The sequence below is a fragment of the Pleuronectes platessa genome, chromosome 3 (genome assembly GCF_947347685.1).
Source record: "Pleuronectes platessa chromosome 3, fPlePla1.1, whole genome shotgun sequence".
NCBI classification, from domain to species: Eukaryota; Metazoa; Chordata; class Actinopteri; order Pleuronectiformes; family Pleuronectidae; genus Pleuronectes; species Pleuronectes platessa.
This window is the reverse complement of record NC_070628.1, coordinates 7,790,926-7,812,927: the sequence shown is the minus strand read 5'-3', so window position 1 is coordinate 7,812,927 and position 22,002 is coordinate 7,790,926. Positions and strand designations below refer to the sequence as shown.

Here is a 22,002-nt window from a genome sequence, read left to right as displayed (position 1 = left end):
CGAGCAAGAGAACACCTCCCAAAGCTCTTTATCAGCCAAAGAGTAAAACTGGAAAGTCCATTAGTCGATCAATGATCCAACGATTGACCCACATCACCACTGGGAGGTGCATCCACGTGCTAGCAGGCTCTCTCTCTCTCTCTCTCAGACAGCTTTTGGATTGATTATGGAAGATAAACTAAACTGTTGTTAAGTGTTGTCAAATGTAGCCAGGGTTATTTAGGGCAGAGACTTCACCTCCTGCCGTCCTCCTTTGTGCGAAGGACAAACTCCACTGTGATGTTTTCTTCTTCGTCTTCTTCTTCTTACACTTATTTTTATCCTTTTCTTCGACCTTCCTCCCCCCCACAGTCAAAGAGGCCAGGAACCTGGTGCCCATGGACCCCAACGGCCTGTCAGACCCTTACGTCAAACTCAAACTGATCCCAGACCCCAAGAGCGAGAGCAAGCAGAAGACCAAGACCATCAAGTGTTGCCTCAACCCCACCTGGAACGAGAGCTTCACTTTGTGAGACTTCACTCCTTCTGCACTGATATACTGCTTTAGTTTTGAGGCTTCACACAAATCATGTACTCTGACTTTTGCCTCAGTTTGAATATAACTTGTTTTGGTTTGAAGCTTTCCTCTTGGCCTCGTTTTCTGTCACGTAAGCACGCAGTGAACCGGAGCTCGTGCGAGTGACCCTGTCCTCGTTCTTTTTTTTTCATTGCTTTTGCTTGTTGATATTCAGGCTGTTCTAGAATATTGTGACTGCTGGGAAATGTAGAGGCATGAAAAAACATCAAATGTGGAGAAATTTACCAGAATAAATAAAGAGAGATGTGATGGATGAAGCTTTAAAATCAAATAATATTTTTTTTAATCTGTTTTCAACCTCTTTCATCTGACTGCCGCTCCTCTTTTCCCTCAATTTCTTAGCAATCTAAAAGAAAGTGACAAGGACCGGCGTCTGTCGGTGGAGATCTGGGACTGGGATTTGACCAGTAGGAACGACTTCATGGGATCCCTGTCCTTTGGGATCTCAGAACTACAAAAACTAGGGGTAGATGGATGGTAAGACGTCAGGTTGAAGAAGGGAGAGATGGAGGAGAAGTAGGAAAATGTTGAAATTTAAAGTTGGCTCTGTTTCCGTTCTGGGGCTCAGGTTTAAGCTGCTGTCCCAGGAGGAAGGAGAATACTTTAATGTTCCTGTTCAGGCGGAGGGAGAGGAGGGCAACGAGGAGCTTCGACAAAAGTTTGAGGTGAGTTATCCAGTTCAGACCTGGTATTAACTAGTGATCTGATCTCAAGTGGTCAGCGCTAAGTTCAGGTGTGAACGCATTCAAAACTGTTTTCAATGCGTCCTGAGATCCGATCACTCAGACCACATAAGAAGTTGGTCTGGGACATGAAGGTACTGCCTACTCAGTTGATGTCCTCTGACCCACCACAGTTTCACTCTTCTAAAATCGGTCAAATCCTCCTACATAGCCAAGCTGCACGAGATTCATTCCGTCCCTCCTGAGTCCACTCGCTCTATTTCTCTCTTGTGTGTGACGACACACACTCACACACACACTCACACACACACTCACACATCAGCGCTTCCCACAGAATTAATTAAATCTATGGCGGTAGCAGGGGACCATGTGAGAGAAAGTACTTAACGCTGTCCACTTGTGATTACATCTCTCAGGACGGATGTTAATATCAGGTCTGAACAGGGTCAGAGACCTCAAATGAGGATTGGTTTTATTTGTGCTGTCCTTATGTTTTTTTCTAACATAATCCCTTTATGTTCGTTCGCTGCCTGTTATTCCCTCTCTCCGTAGAGAGCCAGGGTTGGTCCAGGCAAGCCCACAGACTCGTCGTCCTCCTCCTCGATGTACAAGTACGACAGCAATGGCAATCAGGACCGTGTCAAGCTCTCAGACTTCAACTTCATCATGGTCCTGGGAAAAGGCAGCTTCGGCAAGGTGATGCTTCGTGATGGAAAAATGTGAACAAACGGCTGCTAAAGACATGAAATGACATGAAACTCTTCCCTCACTTCGTCAGGTGATGCTGGCTGAGAGGAAGGGTACGGACGAGCTGTACGCCGTCAAGATCCTGAAGAAGGATGTGGTGATCCAGGACGATGACGTGGAGTGCACCATGGTGGAGAAGAGAGTCCTCGCTCTGGCGGGGAAACCACCTTTCCTCACTCAGCTGCACTCATGTTTCCAGACTATGGTAGAGCACATCATGCAGAAACATGTATCCCTGATCTTCACTCTCCTCTCCTTCCTCACACCCTCGTCTTTCTACCCCTAGGACCGATTGTATTTTGTGATGGAGTATATAAATGGAGGAGACCTCATGTACCAGATCCAACAGGTCGGCAAGTTCAAGGAGCCTCATGCTGTGTGAGTACACACACAGGGAGGAGATGAATAATAGGACGTTTTATGTGATCATAACAATGTTGTTCAGAGTTTTTTGTGCTCCTTGTTTATTTCTTCTTGCTGCTACTTTAAATAAACGCTTATCAAACTAGAGTAGCACTCAGAAGAACCTGACAGATGCCTTATATTCAATCAAACAGTACCCACTTGCACACACTCATAGGTATTAGTCCCTTAAATATGTCAGATCTTTTCCCCATCGAAGTGCATTAATTATTCCCTGCAAAATCTACTAATCTACTAATCCCTACAAATGAAGATGTAAAAAGGAAAACAACGAAAAACATTGTTTCTTGCAATGTTAAAGAAAGTGAAGTGAAAATCTGTGAAAGCCCCCTGATCTGGAACCGTACCAACATTCAATGGGATACTCCCTGACCAGTAGCACATTCTTACAGCAAGTTTGAAAACAAAGCCTCCTTCAGCTGATAACATGGGTAGGAGCTGTTTGGTGAAAACCTGCAGGAATCCATTAATAAGTTAGATGAACATGTAGTGTTTAAAGACCCTTGTTAACAATAAAAATGTGTTTTTATTCAGTGTTACTCAACAGAACTTATTGTGTATCATTGAGGTCTAACAAGTGTTGAATCCCTCATCTCTACAGCACACATGAGATCCATGTCAGTATATTTCCAAAGTGCTGTTTGTCTGTATCTCAGGTTTTATGCTGCAGAGATCGCCATCGGACTCTTCTTCCTTCACTCCAAAGGCATAGTGTACCGGTGAGTCAGCGTCGGTCTGCCGGGGCCGGTAACAACCATTTCAGAAAAAGTTTGTGTCTTTAAAACTCCTGTGTGTATTTGTACGTGTGTGATTTCAGGGATCTGAAGCTGGACAACGTGATGCTGGACTCGGAGGGACATATAAAGATCGCCGACTTTGGCATGTGCAAAGAGAACATGTTGGACGGAGTGACCACGAAGACTTTCTGTGGAACACCTGACTACATTGCTCCAGAGGTTTGTTTATATGTCTAAATGTCTCTTTTTTTCATTCTAATGATTTCCCTTAGACTAACCCTTGTGATTGAGACTCAGGAGTTTATCACTGTGCTTTGTAGATCATAGCCTATCAGCCTTATGGGAGGTCTGTGGACTGGTGGGCCTTCGGAGTGCTGCTGTATGAAATGCTCGCTGGACAGGTTTGTACGCTCCGTTTACTTATTTTAAGGAAACACCAGCACCGAAAAATTGACATGTGATATTTGTGCTCCTCCAGCCGCCTTTTGACGGGGAGGATGAGGATGAGTTGTTCCAGTCGATCATGGAGCATCACGTCTCTTACCCCAAATCCATGTCCAAAGAAGCTGTTGCCATCTGCAAGGGGGTGAGGGCACACACTCGAATAGCACACAGGTCCAATCTAAACCCACTCCCACCGAATACAATCGGGGGTTGAGTTTGAAAATTGTTGGAATCATTTTTGGATTATGTAAGTACACAAATCAGCTAAATATATCACATGGGTTTTTAAACATTTTGAACAAGAATTGTTGAATATTATATCTGTAAGGCTCTTATTTATCTGTGGTCCCTGGATAGATGTAATCCTAAAAATGACACACAACATAATTATTGTACATTGTTTAAATGATAAGAAAAATATGCAACACAGAAGCAATACAAAATTACATGGAAAACAAATCTTTATCTGAAACTATCTGAAATATGAAAAGCAGAAGCTCACAACACACACACACACACACACAAACGTCCTCGTCCAAACTCTTGTATAGTGTCTGTGTGTGATTTTTAGCTGATGACCAAACACCCAGGTAAGCGTCTGGGCTGTGGTCCAGAGGGCGAGAGAGACATCAAGGAGCACGCCTTCTTCCGTTATATAGACTGGGAAAAACTGGAGAATAAAGAGGTCCAGCCGCCTTTCAAACCTAAAGCTGTGAGTATATTATATATACACACACACACACACACACACACACATACCTGACATGTATGACCAAAACTTCACTGATTACACTAAAGATTTGACACTCAATGCACTTAGTGAAACTTTCAAGGTAAGTCCTAGGAACGATTAGCTTGCTCATCCCCCCGAACCCAACCATCCCCTGCCATTGGTCACTACCCTGACAAATGCAGAGCTGAGATTTGTGAGGGTAGTCACCAATGATGAAGCTGAGATATCACTGGCTCACATATGGACCAATGGAAATCCACAGTCTCGGCTGTGAGCGATTTGATTGGTTAACGTCATGTTTTAGTTGTATTTCTCTTTTTTCTCTTTGTCGTTTGTTGTTGTCCTTTTTTTCTCTCCATCCCACATCGAACTCACTCCATCCCCCCCGCATCTCTCTCTCCATCTCTCTCTCTCTCTCTCTCTCTCTCTCTCTCTCTCTCTCTCTCTCTCTCTCTCTCTCTCCTCTCCACGGCAGTGTGGGCGTGACGCAGAGAACTTTGATCGCTTTTTCACGCGCCACCCCCCAGAGCTGACCCCCCCAGATCAGGAGCTTATAGCCAACCTGGACCAGGAAGAATTCCAAGGCTTCTCATTTGTTAACCCAGAGTACCCTCACTCAACCCAGTGACCATGCCACATCTCTCTGAGCTGCACTAGTAACCCCCTACACCTCAGAAACATACACACAAAAGAGTATAAATGTGAAAGCAAATCTGCATAAATTCATATCCAGGCTGCATTCATCAGGGGGAAACCTTGAAGACATAGTTTGGCATTTTGTGAACTACACTTATTGGCTGTCTGTACCAAAGTGAGATGAGACTGAGCTAGAGTCTGGGACTGGTTATCTTAGTTTAGCAAAACAGGAACAGGCCCAAAAGTGCTCCAAAATATGTTTTGGTTTCTAGTTTGTTTGTGCATCCATCATCTACAACTCTTATCTTTGAGGGCTGTAGTGGGGACTGGAGCCAATCCCAGCTGACATTGGGCGAGAGGTGTGGCTCCGACCTTGAACAGTTTGCCAGTAATCCTCAGGGCTACAGCGACAAAACAATCATTGACAATCACATTTACACATATGGACAATTTAGAGTCTCATAGTAACATAACCCCGACTCTGCGTATCTTTAGACGGTGGGAGAAACATAAATACCATTTGATTTTACCGTTTGGGGTTTGACTGGTACTCCTGGAATTCCATTGTTTTGTTCCTCTGTGGTGGTTTAATGGCACTGAACTTAAAATGAGCACCAAAAACTGTTTATCTTGAAGAGCCAGCTTCCTTTCGTTCAACAGCGGCAGATGCTAGTTTTCTAATTGCAGATTTCTTGAAATTCAATTACAATTTTTAAATAAACTTACTTGAACTTTACAAGAACCAATTCGCAGTTTCCACTGTTTTAAAGTGTTTTATGCAAAGCTAGGTTAACTCGGTCCTGACTTCAGCTCTTTAGAGAGTGTTATAAATGCAATCGTCTAAATCTAAGAAAGAAATCAAACTATTCCTCCAAAATGCCAAACTATTCATGGAACCGTGTTCGGATGGAAATGCAGACAGGTGCTCAATGCTAACAATTTGGAGAAATGGTCAGATATCCATGTGTGAAGTTGCCAGTGGGAGGCTAGTTTTGTTTTGGTTGGTTAAACACGTCGTCATGTTACACTGCTGCTCTCATATCAGCTCTGTCTCTAGTGCAGAAGTGTTGCCCCCCCCCCCCCCCCGGCTGCTCAGACCGGCAGGTTCAGGGCGGGAGTCCGACCCCGGGGCCGACCTGAACCTGCCCCGTCTCTGTGTCACCCTCCCTGTAACTGCATATCGACACCGACGACCTGTCAGTGATATTGATGAGTGTGCTATGACCACATATTCCTACAGTGTAATTGAAAACTGACCAATTGCTTTGCCTGTGATCATTTGAGAACCAGTTTCCTGACCTCAACTTTATTTTTATTTTTTGTCTTTTGGACCATCCGTCAGTGTTGTGGTGATCTTATCTGGACATTTTTGTCGATTCCATTTTCAACCAGTCGAAGGATTTAAGTATTTCTACGTAGGAGAGTGCAAGCATGCGTCTAGTTAGAGATATTTGACAGAAGGCTCATTACTTTTCTACTGATCCATTGCTGAAAACCTTCCCCACATAACACTGTGTTTTTAATGACAGACGGCATATCTCTCAGCTTGTACACAACCATTTTTGGAGAATTTCCCATATGATGGCGCCGATAGAGCTGATGGTTGTTAGCTCGTAGAAACAGGATGTCCAAAAGTGCCAAACCATAGGGAATCTGAAGGTGGTGTGAGAAGAAAAGATTGTCCTCAACAACTGTGACGAAGGGCAGCCATCTTGTGCCATTTTGCAGTACATGTATAATTATTAGAGTATTAGAATATGCATTATAGCTGTATGTGTTCTCAAACAATACAATACCCTTCGGAGAATCATTTTCATACATGAAATGAATTGTCTGAGAGGACGAGTGTTTCATTGTGAGTCAGGTTGTGTTTTCTTTTTTTTGTAACTGTGTAACGATGCAAGGTAGTGATGTGTCAAATCTTGTTGTTTGAGCTCGTATCAAAAAGGGGGGGGGTAGCATGTGGACGTCAATGATTTCTGTTGTAAAAAGACGATTCTGCCGAAAGGAAGTGAGCGCTTATTTTGATGATGATGATGATGATGAATCAATTATGGCAAAACGAGAGATATAACAGAATAAAGATATATATATACTGTATCGGAGAGATGTTTGGATAACTTGTTCTGGATGAGAGAGATGCTTCTGTGGATTGTGTAATTGTCCTGTATGACTGGTAACTGATAATATACTCACTGGTGCCTACCAGACTACATGTGCTGTTTTTTCTTTGTTACTGCTGCTGCACCCGAAATAAAGAAACTGCACTTACCTACATTTATTTGGTTGCTCGTCGAGAGTTCGATGAGAAAATTGATTCCACTCTCATATCATATATTTGCTATACGAATAAAGATTATCATTGTTGTTATTATCATATCATTAATCTAATTTATACGCACACAAGCCTCATACACAAAGCTGAGCAGAATTAGTGGTGAGTAGTGGGACCAGTGGTAGAGCTGGGAAAGTTTGCAGCCCCTCCTCGTTTCAGCCTGAAGCCCCTGTGATGAGACAGAAGGAGGAGGTAGGAAACCAAACGCTTTTTTGTGATGTGTGTGATTTGTGTGATTCATGTGTCTTGCCTGGGGCTCACTGCTTCACTTCCCTGTGTGAAATCCTCTCCGGTTGTGGTCTGGTGTGCAGCTGGTCTGTTTTTATATCGACCCTCGTCTGTTCTGTACCGGAACGTTTCCTCTCTCTGGCTTCGGAAGTTTGTCTTGGATCTTTCTGCATCTGTGCTGTTGATATGTTTCGGGTGGGTCTCTTCCATTTATTTTATTTTTTTGACTGTCGCTGGGGTTGTCGGCCGGGTGTGTTTGTTCTTTGTCGACCTGCAGTCTTGTTTGGAGTCAGTGTGTTTTGCCGAGTCTCGACTTATTGTGGTTCTTCCATTAACAGACGATCAGAGGTGTGGACTGACTGGACTGAGACTTCACAAACCCAAAAGACATTGACTCATGACCACTGGTGGAAGTATCATTACCACTACAAATATACTCCATTACAAGTCAAATTTATCCCCCGTGAATAAGTAAAAAAAGTATTCATACTTACTGTTTTTGATTTCCTGATTCTTAATCCTCTAGATTCAGAATAACTTGATTTCCTCCCCTAATTCTTATGATTAGAGCTGCACTCACCAATATGTTTTACGTTAATTATAACCTTTTAAATTTAACTTAACTTTCACCATTAAAGGAATAAGTTGAATGTGACAAAATGCTGCATTCATAAAGCAGTTTTTAGCTTGACGTTGACTACATGTGAATATATTTAGTTTGAGGAAAGGGTTATAACAATTTGTTTATGCTTTGAAACACAAACCTTCTGACGTTGGACGGACTCAAGACTTTGTCCACCTCTGCCGACGACCAAAAATCTGTCTTTGTTTGCTGAAACACTCAACCTCCCTCGCTTCCTCCTCTATTCTTCATCTTTGTGCTTCCACGCCACTTGTCCTTCCTGCTCGTTGTCGACCTCGTCCTTAAACGCTGCACAAATTCTCTAGAACCGTATTTCTAACTCAACGTTTCCCCCCCCCCCCCCCCCTCTCTTTTCTCCACGGCAGAAATCGCGCTCCGACGTCGGCAACTTCGACAAGGAGTTCACCAAGATGGCGGTGGAGCTGACGCCCACGGACAAGCTCTTCATCATGAACCTGGACCAGAACGAGTTTCAGGGCTTCTCTTACACCAACCCCGAATTTATTATACAAGTCTGACGACTTCCTGCTGGTTAGACCAGACAAGACTTTTCTCCGATCCGTGCAGCCCAGTTACATTTCACCAAAGAGTCGTCAAGCATCTCATCGGCCCCGGCTGGACTCAAACCCCTCAAACACACACACACACACACATAAAAACTCAACACACAGCAGCATTTAAACTGGGCAATAACCTTTAACAACCACACTGGCTACATAATCCCTCCTACAAGCAGAGGAATTAAATGTTTCTATCCGCTGGTTGTTCGCAGTGGGACTGACTTCGTCCACCACATGGTAATAATGGTCAAATACCTGAACACTTGTGTAGTATTCATGGGACCTCGTGGTGTACACGTCGATACAGTGGCTGACGAGCAGCAGTCACAGCGAATGAGTAGCTGTCTATGTGGGCTATCGATCCACAGCAGCGCGTCTTTGTTTACTTGATTTCCCTCTCTTCAGCCTGTAAAGGTTGCGTCATGAACATTCCATGATCAATATGTCATGTATGTGCTCACACACACACGTGTCCTTGCAGGCTGCAGTTCAGAGGGAAGGAAGGTTTCGAACTATCAAAGTCCAAAGGCCCTGTTCTTCAAAGGTGGTTTAACTATATCAGGCTAAATTGATCCAGTTTTAATCTCATCCAGCCAGTTTGGTTCTTTGAAAGCGGTTTCAGGATTGACTGGTTCATCTCGTGCCGGCAGTTGCGTGAGTAAGCAGAGTTGGGAGATGTAACAGTTCTTTGATAAAACGTCTAACAACACTTAGTCCTTATATACTTTTGTTAATTTGTGTACGTACATTATCCTAAATGTTTCCAACCATGTTGGGAGAAATAATAGTCATATCCCCTTTGCCCGTATAACTTCCGGGGCTAACGACGTATGACGAGGGAAAAACGCGCTGCTAGCACGTTAGCACTTTGTCTTGGTCACTTGTAATCGATCACGATTATTCATTGCCCTTTGCTGCGTGATATGAACTCAACTTAATACATCAGAACATGATTTTGTGCCTGATTCAACTCAGGTAGATTTATATCGGCAGTCGTGGTGAAGACAATTCCCATGATCCCAAGCTGCTTCACGATGTCCTCAAACTATAGGCCTTTTATTATTGTTTTCATCGAAAGACACCTAGTGGCTGAAGCTGCAAAATATGCCCAACCGAGGCAAAGCCTCTTGTTTGTGGGTCCATCCATTGTCTATACTGGTTAACGTTTGAGGGGTAGCTGGAGCCAATCCCTGCTGACACTGGGCGAGAGGCACCCTGGACAGGTCGCCAGGGCTGATGTACAGATCTATCTATCTTAAATTAAGAGTCTTCAATTAAGCGAAGTTCTTGCATTTCACTGGTGTTTACTTGTCTCATTTAACTCAAAGTGTGGAAACCCTTTGGAGCATCATGCAGAACAGGTCTGTCGGTGCATCAGCTGGGAGGTTCTCTGACTTTCAAAGATCCCTAGAGAAAGACCTAAATGTTTTTCGTGTGCAAAGAACAGGGACCTAATTTATAACCTTGTGTCTAAGTTGGTCCTGAACTTAATCTTAAGCACGTCTCGTCTTCCAAATTGATGCAAAAGAAAACCAACAAAAAAATATTTTTAAATGTCTCTGTCTCTTGCTTAATCTCTTTCTCCTTTCTCTAAGGCACTGTGTATACAGTGGGTCAGTGCTGTGTAGGCCTCTACAGTCTTTGTGGTGCAGCTCCTCTATGCATGCCATATCTGTTGGTACCGTAGTTCTTTAAGATTTGCGTTATAATGACGCCACGGGGGGGGGACTCCTGGTGTCTTGAATTTTATCAATGCAAGTCAGTTTTGGAATATCCACCCTCAAACTCAAGTTTCAGTTTCCATTCCGAATGCCGTGTATGCCGTGTCTAATAATGTGGAAATGTGCGTGGCTGAACGAGTCTGCTTTCCAAAGGACGGAGCAAAGACTGTTTGTCCGTCTGTGAAATGAACATATAAATTAGATGTAATAATTCTGTATGACTTGTGTTTCAGTGTAAGTTGTAAATAGGAACGGGATGTAGAGCTAGAAGTGTATTCGCTACTCTTCCTCATCACAGCCCCCCCCTGCCTTCATTTTTTTTAAACTTTGTTTTCCCCTTTTATTTCTGCTCCTCTTCCTCTTCTCCTTCCCTATACCTCTTCATTTGATCTCTCCTTCTTTCGTTGTCCTTCTCTACTCCCCACGTTTCTCCAGCTGGCATTCACATGGATATAGTTTTAGAGAGAAGGAACTGGGAAATGAGATCAGTAAAACAAGAGGGAGAAGGGGAAAATAGGGGAGAATAAAGTGTTTACTATGCAAAAGGCAGGAGGAGAAGAAGAGGAGGAGGATGATGAGGGCAACTTTAATAAAGCAAACCGAAGAAACGGTGTGACAGGACAGAATTCATGTGTTGCATGCGCCGTCTTTACCTGCGCGTGAGAAACACCTCCTGTATAACACCAACATTCAAATAAATTATCATGATACCATTTCAGTAACTCAGGCTCCTGTTTCTTACTTTCAAGGGTTATATAAAGTATGTGTGTTGATATATATCTAAACACACACATATCATTTAAAGGAACTAATACCACACTTAAAAAAAGCTTTAATACAAGAAAAATAAATGTAAATAGAAACAAATGTGCAATATATGATATAATTTATGAACTGTCTACTACTTTTTTAGATAGGCAGCCATATTTTTTATTTTGATTGCTTTTGCTTCTTCACACATGCTTACCCACTTTATATTCAAAGCCTTAAATATTTAGGAATCTCATTCCTTTTTATCATTCAGATGCAGGGGCCTCACTCTCCTTTCCTATTTGCTGGTGGATGTAATCCTGATGAGGATATTAATATGAAGAACATGCAATGAATAAACAGGAGGGATATCACCCACAAAGCTCCTCATAAATAGTCCTTTTAATATTTATGGATTTAAGTTATTCAAAGTGTTTAAAATGTGCTTAAGTGTTTATTTATTTGAGAAACAATTACACTAAATAAAAAATAACCAATTTCGAGGGAAATATTGTACTTCTACATCTGTACTTCTTCTATAAAGAATAATCCAGAGATTCACTGATCTACTTTGTTTTATAAAGCTACAAAAATTGTATTGTCACAATGTGATATGTATTTATTTAATTAGCAGTATTGAAATATGAAACTCCAAATATGGCATCAAAGTCCCTCAGTAAATCACATTTCTCCACCAAGGCCCAACAATCTCCATATATTACATCAAACTCCACCAAATACATTCACACATTCATAGATATCAGTTCCCTGAATGTCCTAAGATGGGAAAATTAGGGAAATGTCAAAAAACGCCTCATCTCACATTGTTGAAGAAAGTTAAGCATCAAGCAATTAAGCAACTGATCAAACAACTGATTAACCAACTATCCAACAACGCCAATCAAACAACCAACTAATCAACCCACCAGCAAATACAAACAACTAATTAACCAACCAACCAACAAATCAAACAACCAATTAACCAACCAACCAACAATGACAACCGACTAATCAACAAACCAACCTATCAATAACCACAACCAGCCACAACCAACCACACCAGCCTGCCCCAAGTTCCAACCAACCAACACAACTGGGTCAGTTATTATTATTGATCAGTTCTAGTGTAACTTGTTGACTTTTAAGTAAAACAAATTTCCTAAGATAATTTAGCATATTTTACTTTGTGTAAACATTTTAAATACTTATTTCACTCCTGCCTGTATGTGTCTGTTTAGTCGTATCTTCAGGTGTTTCCGTTTTTCTGGTTACTTCGGTTAACATTGAAACTACTGTGCTGCTGATGAACTGGTGGACAACACTGATCCAGCTGTAGGCCAAACACACACACAGACATCACACGCACACACACACACACACACACACACACACACACACACACACACACAGACATCACACACACGCTCGCTCACACACACACACACACACACACACACACACAAACACTCTCACAGGGCGGGATCATCCCTCAGCTGCTGTCAGTCAGAGTTGATCCACATTGAACTCGATGGTGTGAAGTGGAGCGCAGCTGCTGCTTGTTCTCTGTTCTCTCTAAACTTTTTGTTTTTGCGGGATGTTGTTTTTTCTCCACTTTTCGCTCCTCGGGTCGTTTCCTCTGTGATTTTTGACCCATCAGCCACATCCACCGATCCTCACATGGAGACATCACAGCAGCTCTGCGCCTTTACGCACGAAGCTCCCAAGGGTAAAATGACCCGTAACGAACCCAGCACATTTTTCCACTCCATGCCAGTTTAGCGCATGTTGCAGAAGATGTGCACAGAGCTTCCTTCAGCTGCAGCAGAGTTCAGACACCGGGGGAAAGTTTGCAGCAGTTTCTGAGCCCCGCTGCTCTGGAGGACTCAGTCCGACATGAAGCTGTGTAACCGGGGTATGATGATGCTGCTGACAACGGCGGGGGCTTTCTGCGCCTTCAGCCTCATGACCATCGCAGTGGGCACGGACTACTGGCTCTACTCCCGAGGGATGTGTCGCTCCAAGAGCCAGAACGAAAACGAGACCGTCCGCAAGGAGGAGGTCCTGACGCACTCCGGCCTGTGGAGGACCTGCTGCACTGAGGGTAGATACGCACCGATCCTATGGGACAGATACTAGTCAGGTTACATCATATCAATATGAATATCATGTATCTAAGAGGAAGATAATTCAAAAGATAATGAAGTACTTGATATTAATAAAGACACAAAAGTCTCATGAGCACAATAGACCCTTTATCTCCACAAGAGAGAAATATAACATCATGTATTTAGGGTGGCTGATAAAGTAGTAGAATTAACCATACGCTGTAATCATTGTGTACAATATTAGAAGGGATATTTTTAAATATGGGAGAGGATTTACTCCGTGTTATACTGTGTTGCATCAGCAAAGAGGACAGTCAGAAAATCGACATCCGTAAAAGTAATTGATAAACATGCATACAAGTGGAAAGGAAATAATACTCAAGTACCCTCAAGGAAGTAAATATACACAAGTAGGCTACATGTAATCATTATTTGCAAAATGTACTGAAAGTTTCAAAAGTTTTGATGCAGAAAAACAGCAACTGTCACAAGTACATCACTGCATTACTTTCATTTAATCTGTAGATGTTGGATATATATATTAGAAATAGCAACAGGTCATATTTAAAAAAAACAATCAATCAATCAAATTTGACTTGTATAGCCCATATTCACAAATTACATTGTGAATCATAGGGTTCAACAAGGTGCAACATCCTCTTCAACAAGATTCAGGAAACACTACCAAAAAAACTATTAAGGATCCCTCTGCAGGACGGAAGTGCAATAGATGTGTAACACGTCAACAAAACTACAATATTTACTACATTGATTAGAGGAAAAAAGCCTTTTTGCATTTGTTTATGGAACCAATGAATACATGTGGTCAAGTTTAACACACTATTTTTTGTCCAATATAAACATGTAGGCTACAGTATTTTATATTGAAAATGATGAAATGGTATGAAATACCACCTATACAGTATAGAAATACTGATATTATTAAAGTAGCTCAATACATTAAATGTATTTAGTTACATTTCACCTCTAACATCCCCAAACTGATAGAAATAGTTGATTTTACAGGTTAAATCCCAGATGAACTTAAACCTTTATGTAATTTTGTTGTTAATAAGTAAAAAAGTTAGAACATTTTATCCGATGATGCATTCAGTAACAGATTTTCAAAGTGTGTCACAAGTGCACTTTAAATATAGTGATCTACACCAAACAGACAGTTAACAAATAAACCAAGAGCCAAAAGTGGGAGTTGAAACTGATTTGTGATCATATATTTATTTTTCACTCCTTATGCTCAGGGAAAATGGGATTTGTTAAGCAAATGATTTTAGAAAAAATCAGCACATCACATATATGAGCTCTGTATTTTTGATGATGACAATATTTATGAAGGTGCATCTTGTGTGGGAGGGAGAGAGAGGAGTTTACGTTCCGTATTTGACATTTTGAATTATTCATTGCTTTTTAATAGCCCCTCTCTCCCACCCCACATCCCCTGTTTGTTTAGCTTTGCTAATTTTAGGAACTGTTCAGCTCTTCTTTTATTTCTCCCTCATTCACTTCCTTTTCATCCCACTATTTCTCTCAACCCCCTCCTCTGTCTGTCAGCTCCCAAATGGTTGAATGGAGAGGTATGAAAACATGCAGAGGACATCGATGCCCCCAAACGCTGTGTGTGTGTGTGTGCTCTTGAACAGCTATCTTTGTGAGGACCAGTATTACAACCAACGAAGTGAGGACATTTTGGGAACGTGAGGACATTTTGTCCGGTCCTCACTTTAAATCCCCCTTTTAAAGGAATGTTTTGGGGTTATGACTTGATTTTACGGTTAGGGTTAGAATGAGGTTTAGATTAGGTTAAGGATTAGGCATTTTCTTTGAATTGGTAAGGGTTAGGGGAAGGGGCCGGGGAATGCATTATATCGATGAGCGTCCTTACTAAGATAGCTGAACAAACGTGTGTGTGTGTGGGCGTGTGTGTGTGTGTGTCCATCAGTTTGCATCACAAAAAGCCACCTTCAGGCTGACAGGCAGGGAAATGGGAAGCTAAATGCTGCCTGTGCATCATCTGGCGTTAATAAATACCAGACGATCAGTGTTGATTTCATCAGGTTCTTTATGTCTGGTTGGTTTTGTACTTTTCATTTCACATCTTTATTAGAAAGTTATTCATTCATCCTTTATTTAAACCATAAGGTCCCATTGAGATACAATATCTCCGCTTGCAGGGAGTCCTGTTCAAGATGGGAAACAATTAAGTAAAAATGTTCAAATATAAATACAGTCAGGTACAGATTCACACTTACAAAAAACGTTAAAAAAAACAGAACATACATGAAAACATAGGAAATAGCGGCTAAAATTAACTATGAAAATACAAAGTACACATTGAAGGCAATGAAATTGTTCTATTATTCCATAGATCTTTTTATTAAGTGATAAAATAATAAATAGTGAACAACAGATAGAGATGTAGATACAAATTAAGATCAAAAGTGGACAGAAAAAAGATTTAATCCTTACATGTAGAGGAATAACTGTTACTGTGAAGCTGGCTTATTATCATGCAACAACTAAATGATAATTATGGCACAAAGCTGCAGATGCTGAGAAATTATCTATAGCCCCTTTTTTTAGACGTGACCTCGTTTGGTGTCACAATAACTTGCAAAACAGTGAAGTGCTTCGTCAGTGACTGTGCTTCTCTCTCTGACCTGTTCACTGTGGCCGAGTTGTAACTGCTGAATTAGCCATGTTGCAGTAACCGTGGTGACTGAGTCAAATCATCAATACTGTTCAATCGGCGCCGCACGTAGGAACATATTCATCAATAAATCCCTGTGTGTGGCTGTGATGGAAGGCACCACAGGGCCAAAGGTCACACCGAGCAGGAAACACCAGCGCTGAGAGAAGGAAAATCAGCATTAAAATACATCAGAACCTTTACATGAATAGTGATATAATGTTATTTATATATATATATATATATGTGTGTGTTGTAATGTAATGTATTTATATTATAATCGAATGTAATTTCCTTTCTATGCGTTTTCTGCAGGGACGTTTCGGGGCGTTTGCGCAGACATTGATCACTTTGCTGAAGACGCAGACTATGAGCAGGATGCTGCAGAGTATTTACTACGTGGGTAACACATGCACACAACAGCTCTGAGATCTGTTAGACCCCTACCCACACACGCAAATATGTGCCCTTCATGTGGCCTTGGGCAAACCTTCAAACTTAAATCTTGTACAGAGCAACATCACACCACGCCAACCTGCAGTCAAGTCATCGGAGTTCAAACCCCCGGACAGGTTCTGATTCAGTGCCTGTGAGCGACGGCATGTTCAGTTGTCGCTGCGTCATCCTGTGTCTGCGTTCATTTTCATTCCTGGATATTTGCAGGAACAGACGGCGTCAGTCAAATACAGTTTTATAATGTATTCATTATGACATTAAATTATTTAATCTACTAATTAAAAAAAAATCTGAACTAGTCATCATTCAACATTTTCAAAAATAATATTTATTCCAATATTTTAAAAACAAGAACATTTCTTGTCCATCAGGACCAAGGGCACCTCTTTGCAAAATGCGGTAATCTGTCATTGCTTCCTATTGTTATTTTGAATTTAACAAATTCTTGTGACTTGACCAAATATACATTTACATGATTCTCACTTAGAAGCTATATATCATTTTTTGGTTGTTGACTTCTACAACCTCAAGCTGCTGCCGTCTCTTTAAATGTTGTGCAAATATTAAGAAAAGCAAGCAAACACTGGCATCATAGGTTTCCAGTTAAACTGTCCGGTCACTACAAGTTAATCCACACATCAGAATTCACAGTTTACTTCCACTTCAACAGACCTCATTTCATTATCCTCTCTCTTCTCCTTCTCTCTCCTCTCCAGGATGTGTCCGAGCGTCCAGCCTCTTCCCCATCCTCAGCGTGGGATTGTTATTTCTTGGAGGCGTGTGTGTAGCTGCCAGTGAGTTCTACAAGTCGCGCTACAACGTTATCCTCTGCGCGGGTATACTCTTTGTCTCTGCAGGTCAGAAACAAACGCTCATAACAAAGCATCCATTCCTGCCTTATGTTCATCATCTAATAAGACGTCATTGCTTTTGTTGTATTTGTGAGCAACAAAGACCCTTTAGTAGGAGAGGGTGTGGAAGGACGGGTTGACAAAACCCAGGGATTCACGTTGATGACCACTGTTCCCTTAGCATTTAAAACTAATAGTTGACCTTTGACCTACAACATACCCATTGTACGTTCCTATTGATTAATTGTTGTTTTGCATCAGCCTCTTTGTCTGACACATCTTTATGAACCAGGATGATGTTTGAACATCTGATCTCTGAGGTTTTCTCAAATTTATGACAACATTTTTTCAGCAGGATATTTTCTTAATGTCTCTCTTTGAATTGTAGTGATGTGACTCCCTCTGAACTCTTCCAGGTCTCAGTAACATCATCGGCATCATCGTGTACATATCGGCCAACTCAGGTGACCCCAGCCAGAGCGACAACAAGAAGAGCTACTCGTACGGCTGGTCGTTTTACTTTGGTGCTCTGTCCTTCGTGCTGGCTGAGATGGTGGGAGTCTTGGCAGTGCACGTGTTCATAGAGAGGCACAGGCAGCTGCGCACGAAAGGCCGGGCTTCCCTCATAAAGCCGCCCATCTCCCGCAGCTCGTCTTACTACCGCCACCGCTTGTACCAGAACCGCTCCCGCCGATGTAGCTACAGGAGCAACCACAGCGCAGCGGACTTGACCATGCAGTCCTTCAGGGCGTCCTTGGTGCAGGAGCGAGAGCCGTCCCTCTCTTCCGAATCCAAAGTCGCCGGCATGGCGGGTTTGCCAACACCAATGACAGTGGACTCAGAATTCATGCTCTACACGCTAACCTCTCCGCTCAACGACGGAAAGTTTGACATGGCTGTGGATGATTTGAACCATGTTGCTAATCACAACAACACAGAGATGCTGCCGGGAAACTGCGCTGCCAACAGAAGGACCACGCCTGTGTGAGGGGACATTTTCTGCAGGAGGGACATGTACAGTGACGATTCACATCTTAAATGAGGGGAGAACATTGACTTTGAGGAAATCCTCACCTCTTAAGTAAAGCCAGAGGAAAGACTTTGGATATATCGAAGTAGCGTTGACTAGTCTGTTGATTTCTTGATTCATTGTTTGGTCTGCGAATGTCAAAGAACTGTCGAAACATCTTTTCCCAGAGCCCAACATGACTTCTCTAAATTATTTGTTTTGTTAACAGGGCAAAACTCCAACGAGAGTCAGTTTACAATTTTATAAAATAAATGAATTCAGCAAATTCTTATGATTAACATTCTGGAGTCAGAGAATGATTATTAAATGGGACTCAACAAAGAACCAACAGCTGCCTCAAGCTGCACCAAATTCCCTCATTCATAGCTATCAGTCCCCTAAAACCTGATTCTGAACGTGCCTGATTTTAAAAAAAATCGAGATCCATGAAAATGATTTTATTTTTAATTCTATCTCACAATGTAAACATAGAATAAAAAAAAATCCTGGATCTGCTCCCAAAACAGATTCTTCGCTGTCCCATTTTTTTTGCTTCGATATTGCAGTTTCTACACCTGTAGTAAGTGCGAACGATTGTGCATTGTAAAACAAGTATGTGTGTGTGTGAGACACGGCCACAGAGAGAGACACAGAGACGAGCAGCAACCAGAAAAATTAAGAATACACTGAAAATGAACACACGCACATGGGAGTGACGTAACTGTCCTGTTCCTGTCCTCCTTTCCTGGTAGCAGGCACGAAATCGAAACCCCATTTAATGCATTAAAACTCTCTCTATCAGTCTCTCACTGTGTTCGCGTGCCATTGTGTTTATTTGCGTGAGCATCTGAGCACGCAGAAGGTCGTTCCCCTGTGGTTGTGCCATCGAGTCTCTGTTTACATCGAATAAAGCTGAATAATCAACAGCATCTCTCAAACTGTGCTTCAGAAGGAGACGAGTGTGGATCCAGGTGTTGTGTGGTTTTTTTTTCTGTTGTGTCGTACAGCGCTCCTCTCTGGTGTCTGCGCGAGGAGGGAACAGGGGAACAGGAGAAAATGTCTGAGATCCAAGTACAAACATGTAAGCGGAGGCACAAACACTTAACTGCCTCAGTGTGTGTGAACGTGCATGAGCAGGCGGTATTAGTGACGATGGCAGCAGGCAGCAGGCGGACTGAGAAACCTGATGTGTTGCCATGGCGGCAGCAGCATTCAGGCGAACATTGTCTGTTGGATTCAGATCTGGCGACTCGGGAGGTCATGGTGCATCATCATGACGGGTGCACTGCCCGTTCCACAGCTGCCTGTTTGTTTGGTCCTGTGGTGACGCTCGCTGCAGCTTTTCTTCCTGAAATGGTAAAAGTGACCTGCTGGACTCGCTCCACAGAATCCTGAAGCTGCTCCCCCGCTGCTGCACAAAGAGCCGTTCACCTGTTTATTCAAAGTCTCCGAGAAAATTTAGATTGAGTGTATTATGTGTCCCAATTCAACATTGCATTTCCCTGGGCCCCTTACAATACACAAGCCAACTCGAGCTGTGGGAGCTGCAGTCAGACAGATTTCTGCAATCATTCGATAGATGCAAGGAACAATCAGATAATGGTAACTTCAGGGGATGTACGATCAGCAACAAAACTCAGACTTTGGCATTCAAAGGATGATTGGTTGACTTCAAGAGGCTGGAAAAAATATTCACCAGTTCATTTCTACACCAACACCACCCGGGGCTTCTGACACCACATTCTGAACTATGTTACTCTGGAGAAATCATGATTCATCCGATCAGGATACGTTTTCTAGTCTTTAACTGTTTGACGGGAGCAGAACCCGGTTTAGTCTTTTGCCCATCTGCCTCATGGTTTGACGTGTCAATGATGCTTTGCTGCTCCCCAGAGGAGTAAAGAGTGGTTATCTGAGTCACCACAGCCTTCCTGTCATCACGTCTGGACAAACCTCCTCATCAACAGAGCTGCTGCTGCCCTAGAGACTGCTGTTTTATTCAGAAACACTAAACCCAGTTGGTGTTGTACCAACCATCATAGCACGGTCAGTGATGTCACATTTTCCCCTGTTCTCATGTTGGATGTGAACATTATCTGAAGCACAAGCTAAGGACAAACCAAACCAGTTTGGATTTAAGAAATGCTTTTAAATGGGTCGATGTTAAGAAACTATTCCGATGAAAGATATTTGTAGGTATTAGGTCTTTATTGATAGTACAGAGTTTGGGGGGGGGGGGATAAATCCAGTGCCTACGATTTTCAAACTCTGTTACCACTTACTTTTACAATGTCCATTGTTCAAAGGCTGTTTACAAACTTGATTTAAAGCACCTGATATGATCTTATTGTGGTTCTCTTCATGGCAAAAGCCTGGCAGTGGTGGGATTTGAACCCACGCCTCCGAAGAGACTGGAGCCTTAATCCAGCGCCTTAGACCGCTCGGCCACACTACCCTATATCTATGAGAAAAGACATCTTTTAAGAAATAGCTATTAGAATTATATTTATCGAATAGGAAGCACATTGTGGTCAATTTACATTTTTCCTGTCACTCTGACCCTGTTCAGTCCTGGTATTAACCTGGACTGAACTAGTCCTGAAAGATCCAAAAACCACGTTGTCATGTGAATGGGGATCGCACATTTTGCTCCTCCAATTAGTAGTAGGTCTGTTCTTCAACCTTGGAAATGGTAAAAATACAGTCAGACAGTTCAGGTTTTGGATTGCAAAGTATCGATACTCTTGTACACTCCTGATCAAAATCTTAAGACCAGTTAAAAAATTGAATGAATTTGCATTTTGCACTGTTTGATCTTAGGAAGGTTCTAAGTAGAGCTTCAAAATGCAAAAAGAAGAAATGGGAACAAAAGACCAAAGTTGTGAGCAGGCAATTTATTGAAAACAACAATTTAACTCAAATAGGCTGTTCATCAGCTGATCAAAAGTTTAAGACCACAGCCTTTAAAAGCCAAAATCTGTGCAAAAATTTGGATTCCATGTCATTTCCTGTCAAGTAATCACACTGTGAATATCTCTTGATGGCAAAGGCAAAAAAGCTCACCGTCTTTGAACGTGGTAGGATTGTTGAACTGCATAAACAACGTGCCATCGCTGCTGAGGTTGGACGCAGTAAGACAGTCATTTTGCATTTCTTAAAAGATCCTCAGGGTTATGGAACAAAAAAATCAAGTGGTAGACCCAAAAAAATCTCACCGGCGCTGAGCCGGAGGATCCGAATGGCTGTCCGTCAAGACACGGGACGATCCTCGTCCCAAATTAAGGCCATTAATGGTGCTGACTGCAGCCCAATAACCATCAGACGGCATCTGCGAAGGAAGGGCTTCAAAAATAAGAAACGTCTTCAAAGGCCACGTCTCCTTCAACGCCACAAAATTGCCCGTTTAGACTTTGCAAGGGAGCACCAAACATGGGACATTCAAAGGTGGAAGAAAGTTTTATTCTCTGACGAGAAAAATTTTAACCTTGATGGTCCTGATGGCTTCCAACGTTACTGGCATGACAAGGAGATGCCACCTGAGATGTTTTCTACGCGGCACAGTGGAGGGGGCGCCATCATGATCTGGGGTGCTTTTTCCTTCAATGGAAAAATGGAGCTCCAGGTTGTGCAGGGGCGTCAAACAGCAGCTGGCTATGTGGA

General features: G+C 42.3%; 2 protein-coding genes across 3 annotated transcripts in view; both read left to right on the top strand.

The window, feature by feature from the left end:
* Nucleotides 1-11,189, top strand: part of LOC128432556 (protein kinase C beta type) — a 34,219-nt gene extending 23,030 nt beyond the window's left edge. Inside the window, exons 6-17 of one of the 2 annotated variants that reach the window (XM_053417716.1) lie at nucleotides 352-508; nucleotides 920-1,054; nucleotides 1,146-1,242; nucleotides 1,813-1,956; nucleotides 2,039-2,212; nucleotides 2,294-2,385; nucleotides 3,087-3,149; nucleotides 3,248-3,386; nucleotides 3,488-3,568; nucleotides 3,646-3,753; nucleotides 4,183-4,323; nucleotides 8,552-11,189. In XM_053417716.1, the coding sequence (XP_053273691.1) occupies nucleotides 352-508; nucleotides 920-1,054; nucleotides 1,146-1,242; nucleotides 1,813-1,956; nucleotides 2,039-2,212; nucleotides 2,294-2,385; nucleotides 3,087-3,149; nucleotides 3,248-3,386; nucleotides 3,488-3,568; nucleotides 3,646-3,753; nucleotides 4,183-4,323; nucleotides 8,552-8,704 (1,484 nt within the window). In that variant the 3' untranslated portion in view covers nucleotides 8,705-11,189. Of the gene's footprint in view, nucleotides 1-351; nucleotides 509-919; nucleotides 1,055-1,145; nucleotides 1,243-1,812; nucleotides 1,957-2,038; nucleotides 2,213-2,293; nucleotides 2,386-3,086; nucleotides 3,150-3,247; nucleotides 3,387-3,487; nucleotides 3,569-3,645; nucleotides 3,754-4,182; nucleotides 4,324-4,819; nucleotides 7,352-8,551 lie in introns of those variants that run through there. The other variant, XM_053417715.1, reaches the window with a different exon arrangement.
* Nucleotides 11,190-13,110: 1,921 nt separating this feature from the next.
* On the top strand, nucleotides 13,111-19,232 carry cacng3a (calcium channel, voltage-dependent, gamma subunit 3a). Its single transcript, XM_053417721.1, has 4 exons — nucleotides 13,111-13,318; nucleotides 16,342-16,425; nucleotides 17,199-17,339; nucleotides 17,750-19,232. Exons 1-4 carry the CDS (start codon nucleotides 13,111-13,113, stop codon nucleotides 18,319-18,321), a joined length of 1,005 nt encoding a protein of 334 aa, XP_053273696.1. The 3' UTR covers nucleotides 18,322-19,232.
* The last annotated feature ends 2,770 nt before the right edge of the window (nucleotides 19,233-22,002 follow it).